Source organism: Moschus berezovskii, chromosome 10 (assembly GCF_049115385.1).
Source record: "Moschus berezovskii isolate FMDL1 chromosome 10, NW_MosBer_1.0, whole genome shotgun sequence".
Taxonomy (NCBI): Eukaryota; Metazoa; Chordata; class Mammalia; order Artiodactyla; family Moschidae; genus Moschus; species Moschus berezovskii.
The window spans coordinates 23127087-23135374 of NC_142469.1; the positions used below are offsets into that span (position 1 = coordinate 23127087).

Sequence of the window (8288 nt, forward strand, 5' to 3'; positions counted from 1 at the left end):
AACAATATTAATTTTTCTCTTTCTGACTTACTTCACTCTATATATTAGGCTCTCGGTTCACCCATCTCATTAAGACACCCACCATCATTAAGTGCTTTCTTTCTTTTGGAGAGGGGGAACTGTTGCAGGAAAGGGGACCCCTTCCAGGGCCCAAAACTGGGCTCTTGTCTAACACTCAGAAAAGAATTGTCCGAGGAGACACATGCTGACAAAGCAAGAGATTTTATTGGGAAGGGCACCCGGGTGGAGAACAGTGGGGTAAGGGAACCCAGGAGAACAGCTCTGGCACATCTCACAGTCTTGGGTTTTATAGTGATGGGATTAGTTTCCGGGTGGTCTTTGGCCAGTCATTCTAATTCAGAGTCTCTCCTGGTGGCGCACGCATCGCTCAGCCAAGATGGATGCTAGTGAGAGGGATTCTGGGAGGTGGGCAGACATGCGGTGTCTCCTTTTGACCTTTCCTGAACTCTTCTGGTTGATGGTGGCTTATTAGTTCCGTATTCCTTATCAGGATCTCCTGTCATTAAACAACTCTTGCAAATGGTTACTATGGTGCCTGGCCAGGATGGGCGGTTTCAGTCAGTTTGCTTCCCCTAACAGAATGAATTGAGAGAGTAGCATGGAAACACGTACATTACCATATGTAAAATAACCAGTGAAGCTGTATGATGTAGGGAGCTCAACTCAGTGCTCTGTGACAACCTAGAGAGATGGGATGGGGCGGGAGATGAGAAGGAGTATTAAGAAGGAGGGGACATATGTATGCCGATGGCTGGTTCATGTTGATATATGGCAGAAAGTGAAAGTGTCAGTCACTCAGTCATATCCAACTCTGTGACCCCATGGACTGCAGCCCGCCAGGCTCCTCTGTCCATGAAATTCTCCAGGCAAGAATACGGAGTGGGTTGCAATGCCCTTCTCCAACGGATCTTCCTGACCCAGCGATCAAACCCACGCAGAGACCTACACTATATTGTAAAGCAGTTATCCTCCAATTAAAAATAAATGTAAAAGAAATACATTAATTAAACAGGTGATGTGGGAACAGAGAAGAAAAGGAAGATTATTTTGGAGTAACTTCTTAAAGTCAGAGGTATTCCAATCATCAGAACAAAGAAAACGTGAAAATCAAAATTGTATAGAGTTCATTACACCTTAACCACAATGTTCACATCAACCCTGTTATTATCCCTGTTTGGTCACACAGCTACCGGTGGCAAAGCTCGAGTCTCAGTCCAAGGCCTCGGGCAGCAAGTTAGTGTTCTTTCTCTTGCTCTGCGCTGCCTCCCATTCAAGCTCTTCACGGGCTTGAAACCAAGCTTGCTTCCTACATGCTTAGAATCAGAAGTCCTACCTCCAAGGCCTAAGAGCTCAGTGACCTCAGGCAAGTTACTTTAACCTCTTCACACTTTACATTATTCATCTATGCGGTGAGAATCAGGACACCTTTCCTGTCATTATTGAGTTGTTGGGAGATCAAATAAGACAGTGCTTTGTAACAATAACATTTATACGTGTAAAGGGGTTGTTGTAATTAAAATGTATAAAGAAAAGGTCAATGAGATTCCCAGGCACCAGTTATTTTCTTTAAGGACTCATGGCAATAGCAATGGTTGGAAACCATTTCTCTCTCAATTAGTCACACACTGGACCTTTGTGGGGTTAGTATCTCATTCAGTCTGTGTCGCCTCACCTTGAGGATGCTGCGAAGTGGAGACGTTCAGAGTATTTCAATAATATGAGTAAAGTGGTGAATCAATAAGACCCAAGAGAACAGGTGGAAGGAGTTGGAATTAATTAGTCTGGCGATAATAATAGCCTCCTAATACATGAGACATTATCATAACAAAAATGTGGACCATTTTTACCCATCTTCTCTAAGAAATGACTGGAAAGAAACTGGAAATACAGTACGGAATATGAAAGAATTTACTGGTAGGGTTATTTGTTAAATACTAAAACAGGCTGTTAAAAGATGCGGAGGCTATTTTGTTGATGACTTTTCCAAAAGACGAATAGACACAAATCAATTTGGTATGGTCAAGGAACAGATATACTTGCAATCAGGAAACTAGAAACGCTTTTACTGAGATCTTTTAGTTCTCAAGAATTCTCTGGCTAATTTTCCTGATTAATCATAAAATTGGTAGGTAGTAAGTTTTTATAGTTATTCTTGTTTATGCATACCATGTGAATTTGTTACCATCCTATAGTGTACAGAGTTCTCTTTTCTTTGTCTTTTTTTAATCTTTTTTAGAGGAGGGTGAGGTGGATGCAGAGGTTGAATTAATCTAAGTTTTTATTCATGGCACAGTATAATCATTGATCTGGCAAGGCAAAAAAGCAATTTTAAATAGATTTCCTCCCTCTATCAAATCACTTACTCACATATTCTGCTCCCCACCAGGTAACTGCTCTAATGTGTTTAATGTATATTCTTAAGTTTAAATATATCTTTGAAAATATGTGGTGTCATTTTGTTTGTGTGTATGTATATATAAGGAGAAGGCAATGGCAAGCCACTCCAGTACTCTTGCCTAGAAAATCCCATGGATGGAGGAGCCTGGTAGGCTGCAGTCCGTGGGGTCGCTGAGGGTCGGACACGACTGAGAGACTTCACTTTCACTTTTCACTTTCACACATTGGAGAAGGAAATGGCAACCCACTCCACTGTTCTTGCCTGGAGAATCCCAGGGACGGGGGAGCCTGGTGGGCTGCCGTCTATGGGGTCACACAGAGTCAGACACGACTGAAGTGACTTAGCAGCAGCAGCAGCAGCATGTATATATATTTTATTTATTTTTAATTGGAGGATAATTGCTTTACAGTATTGCATTGATTTCTGCCATACATCTACATGAATCAGCCATAATTACATATATATCCCCTCTCTCTTGAACCTCTCTCCCACCTCCCACCCCATCCTACCCCTCTAGGTTGTCACAGCAAATTCCCACTGTCTGTTTCACATATGGTAGTGTATGTGCTTCCATACACTCTCTCCATTCATCCCACCCTCTCCTTCCCCCAGCCCCGTCCATAAGTCTGTCCTTTATGTCTTCATCTCCATTGCTGCCCTGCAAATAGGTTCATCAGTACCATCCTTCTTGATTCTATATATGTGTGTTAATATATGATATTTATATCATATATTATTTGTATATCTCTTTCTGACTTACTTCATCTGTATAATAGCTGTAGGTTCATCCACCTCATTAGCACTGACTCAAATATGTCCCTTTTTATGGCCAAGTAATATTCCATTGTATATGTGTACCACAGCTTCTTTATTCATTCATCTGTCGGTGGACATCTAGGTTGCTTTTATGTCCTAGCTATTATAAATAGTGCTGCAATGAACATTGGGGGTACATGTGTCTTTTTCAATTATAGTTTTATCTGTATATTTTGAGTTTACATACATAGATTTCATTCTTTTTCTTCCATTTTCACCAAACATTATATTCTTAAGAGCTATGGTGTTTCTATCAGCTGTGTCATGTTCAGGAGGGTGCATCCACAGCTTTTTTCCTCTAGTGGTAGACAAAAAGTTGTTTCCAATTTCCTGCTTCCACAATGTTGTGAAAAATATATTCCCTTATGTGCTTCTATTTCTATAAGTTTCTCTGTTTCCTTTTTCCTTTAGTGGTGTGGTTGGATAATCATAGATAATTGGTACAAGTGCAGTTACTGTGCCAGATTGTCCTCCAGGACAGCAGTGTCCAGGTGTGAAAGAGTTCTTATTTCCCCATCAACACTTAGCATTACAGAAGTGGGCAATCTTCCCCTGTCTTGTTCATGTAAAATAATATCTCATTCTTGATTTTCTTCTCTACTAACTGATACTATATACTTGTTATTTATTTATATATATTTCCATCTCTCTAGGGCTTTCAGTCTTATTGATTTCAGGAGTTCTCTTTATAGTATTGCTATACCTGTTATTCCTTTATCTATTCTTACATCTATTCTATTCATCTTTTGTCTGTTTCAACTGACATTTGGTTTGGGGTTGCAGAGTAATTCAGAGATTGTTGACATCTTTACTCTGTCAGGTCACTCCATCTATATGCATGAGCTAGATCTCCATTTAGTCAGATCTTTTTTAACGCTATTTGGTATTAGAGGACTAAGTCATTAATGATATCTCATCTAATATGAGGGCTTCCCAGGTGGTGCTAGTGGTAAAGAATCCACCTGCAAGTGCAGGAGACATAAGAGATCTGGGTTCAATCCCAGTATTCTTGCCTGGAAAATTCCATGGACAGAGGACCCTGGCAGACTTCAGTCCACGGGGCTGCAAAGAGTCAGACATGACTGAGTGACTGAGTACACACACACACACACACACACACCTAACATGTAGTTATCTCTTTACAATTTGGCATTATTAAACTAATTTAATGTACATGTTCAATACTAGCCCTGTTCATGCGCTTTATGTCTGGAGTGTTTGTAAACTCAAGACAAGATCTGTTTATCTGTGCAGTGTCTACACAGATCCATGTAAAGATAGATATTAATATGTACTTTTGATTAAATGATTTCTTTTTTCTCATAAAATGCTTCAAAATTGTTAAATTTTAAGGCCTAATTATTTTTAGAATAAAGAGTTGCTGAACCAATAATAATGCACTCAAGTATTTGAATTATCCAGTCCCACCTTTATATTACAAAATTTTTAAAAATATATATAGTTTATTGAAGTATAGTTGACTTACAGTGTTTCAGGTGCATTGCAAGGTGATTCAGTTATACAAATATACATATAAAATTTTTGAACTTATTTTCCATCATAGGTTATTACAAGATATTGACTATAGTTCCCTGTGCTATACAGTAAACCTTTGTTGCTTGTTGCATATCTATGTTTTAATTAGAAATCTAGCATTCTATTCATACTAAGTCAAACAAGTGGAATCAACATGTCATAATTTTTTTTGTTAGGCAAAAATTCATAAGTTGTCTAAGATATATATATATTATACATATATATATGTATTCAAAAGCTTTACTACTGCATTTGATAAAGGCTTGAGAAAGAACATCAAAAAAAATGAAGAGATTTAGAAATTGGAGAATATAAACTAAATGAAATGGGAGCACTGAATATGAAGTAGAAAAAGTGAAACAAACTAGATAAAAGTAAAAGATCATCATATAGCCAGTTGTTTTTAAACATGACTGCTCATTAGAAACGTATCTGCAGATCTGGTGAAAAAAAGCAATATCTGAGCATTTATAAGTTTCAAAAAATTTCAAGATAATTCTGATATGCATCTGGATTTTAAAAAGTGATTACAGGTTTTTCTATTGGATCCTAATTTTGGTAATATAAAGTTCTATTATTTTTCTGTTGACCAATCATGAAACAATGGTATTAAGTGAGTAATAGTTACATAATCACAATAGTTAAAGATGTTTATCAGTTTTCACAGTCAATAGCCAGACAAAAAATAAAAGGTAATTACAATTGCAAACCATAATGGGAACATGACTAACTTATATAAAATAATTTAAATATAAATATAGTACATATTATATAATATAAAATACAATATAAAATAATTACATACAATCTGGGGGGGGCATCAAGCAGAGTGATGTGGTAAGTGGAACTGTGCACCTGTACATGTTTTCATTCACCCAGCCAGTCTATGACTTTTGGTTGGTGCACTGAATCCATTTACACTTAAGGTAATTATTGATATGTATGATCCTATTACCATTTTCTTAATTTTCTGAGTTTATTTTCTGTAGGTCTTTTCCTTCTCTTGTGTTTCCTGCCTAGAGAAGTTCCTTTAGCATTTGTTGTAAAGCTGGTTTGGTGGTACTGAATACTCTTAACTTTTGCTTGTCTGGAAAGCTTTTGATTTCTCCATCAAATCTGAATGAAAGTCTTGCTGGATAGAGTATTCTTGGTTGCAGGTTCTTCCCTTTCACCACTTCGTGCCATTCCCTTCTGGCTTGTAGAGTTTCTGTTGGAAAATCAGCTGATAGCCTGATGGGAGTTCCCTTGTATGTTATTTGTAATTTTTCCCTTGTTTCTTTTAATATTTATTTTATCTTTGTCTTTAATTTTTGTCAGTTTGATTACTATTTGTCTCAGTGTGTTCCTCCTTGGGTATATCCTACCTGGGACTCTTTGTGCTTCCTGGACTTGGTCGATTATTTCCTTTCCCATATTAGGGAAGTTTTCAACTATCATCTCTTCAAATATTTTTTCAGGACTTTTCTCTAGTCTCTTCTCCTTCTGGGACCACTATAATGTGAATGTTGGTGTATTTAATGTTGCCCCAGAGATCTCTTATGCTGTCTTTATTTCTTTTCATCATTTTTTCTATATTCTGTTTTGTGGCAGTGATTTCCACCATTCTGTCCTCCAGGTCATTTATCCATTCTTCTGCCTCAGTTTTTCTGCTATTGATTCCTTCTAGTGTATTATTCATCTCTGTTTGTTTGTTTTTTCTTATTTCTTGTAGGTCTTTGGTAAACATTTCTTGCCTCTTCTCAATCTTTGCCTCCATTCTTTTCCCAAGATCCTGGATCATCTTCACTATCATTATTCTGAGATTCTTTTTTCTGGAAGATTACCTATCTCCATTCATTTGATTGCTTTTCTGGGGTTTTATCTTGTCCCTTTATCTGGGACATAACTTTCTGCTTTTTCATCATGATTAACTTTCTCTAATATGGTTTTTGTTTTAGCTGCTGTGAGACTGTGGTTCTTCTTGCTTCTTCTGTCTGCCCTCTGATGGACGAGGCTAAAAGGTTTGTGCAAACTTCTTGATGGGAGGAACTGGTGATGGGAAAAACTGGGGCTTGCTCTGATGGGTAAGGCCTTGCTCAGTGAAGATTTAATCTAATTGTCTGTTTGGTGGGTGGGGTTGCACTCCCTCCCTTGTAGTTGTTTGACCGTGGGGTCTATAGGCTCTATGGTCGGGTTAATGGTGAAGTCCAAGAGGGTTCATGCCAAGGGGACCTTCCAGTGCCCCCATCCCTCTGGTGAGCCCCTGCCAACCCACACCTCCACAGGAGGCCCTTCAACACTAGCAAGTAGTTTTGGTTCAGTCTCCTGTGGGGTCACTGCTTCCCTCCTCTGAGGACACAAAATTTTGTTTGTGCCCTCCAAGACTGAAGTCTCAATTTCCCCCAGTCCTCTGGAAGTCCTATAATCAAATCCCTCTGGCCTTCAAGACAAGATTCCCTGGGGATCCCCAGTTCCTTTGTCGGATCTCCAGGCTAGGAAGCCTCACATGGAGCTCAGAACCTTCAGAATTGTGAAAGAACTTGTTTTGTATTATTGTTTTCCAGTCTGTGGGTCCCCCACTTGGTGGGTATGGGATTTGATTTTATCGTGATTGCACCCGCCTCCTACCATCTCACTGTAGCTGCTTCTTTGTCTTTGGACATGGAGTATCTTTTTTTTTTAGTTGGTTTCAGCATCCTCCTGTCAATGGCTGTTCAACAGCTAGCTGAAATTTTGGTGCTCACACAAGAGGAGATGAGTGCATGTCCTTCTATTCCGCCATCTTGAACCAGAAGCTTATATTACAAAATTTTTATGAAAACTTTATATTTTTGAAATTTGGAAGGCTATTATGTATTTGCTTTTGAACTATGGTGCTGGAGAAGACTCTTGAGAGTCCCTTGGACTGAAAGGAGATCCAACCAGTCCATTCTAAAGGAGATCAATCCTGGGTGTTCATTGGAAGGACTGATGCCAAAGCTGAAACTCTAATACTTTGGCACCTCATGCAACGAGTTGACTCACTAGAAAAGACTCTGATGCTGGGACGGATTGGAGGCAGGAGGAGAAGGGGACGACAGAGAATGAGATGGCTGGATGGTATCACCGACTCGATGGACATGAGTTTGAGTGCACTCTGGGAGTTGGTGATGGACAGGGAGGCCTGGCATGCTGTGATTCATGGGGTCGCAAAGAGTCGGACACGACTGAACGACTAAGCACAGCACAGCACATATGTGTATGTTTAGCTGATTCACTTTGTTGTAAGTAGAAACTAATACAAAATTGTAAAGCAACTATACTGTAATAAAGTTTTTTTTTAATAATTGGAAAAACGACTGGTTGACAAACAATGATTATCAGACTTGATGTTTGGCAAATATTTCCTCAAAAAATGAGAAAAGTGAACATTTCATTTCAAAAGAAGTATTAAATGATGCCAATAAAAGCTAAACTTCTAAGTGAAAATTAGAATTTTGGAGAATTTTTATCCATCACCATGAGCTTGATGACTTCCCAGTATTTAAAGACTTTCTGA

At 38.6% G+C, this 8288-nt stretch overlaps 1 protein-coding gene across 1 annotated transcript in view; it reads left to right on the plus strand.

Annotated features, from left to right (window-relative positions):
- LOC129560765 (uncharacterized) overlaps window positions 1-8088 on the plus strand; it is a 39228-nt gene extending 31140 nt beyond the window's left edge. Inside the window, exons 3-4 of the mRNA XM_088840467.1 lie at window positions 6709-6771; window positions 7434-8088. Coding sequence (XP_088696593.1) covers window positions 6709-6771; window positions 7434-7479 — 109 coding nt within the window. The 3' untranslated portion in view covers window positions 7480-8088. The remainder of the gene's footprint in view (window positions 1-6708; window positions 6772-7433) is intronic.
- Window positions 8089-8288: the final 200 nt, after the last annotated feature.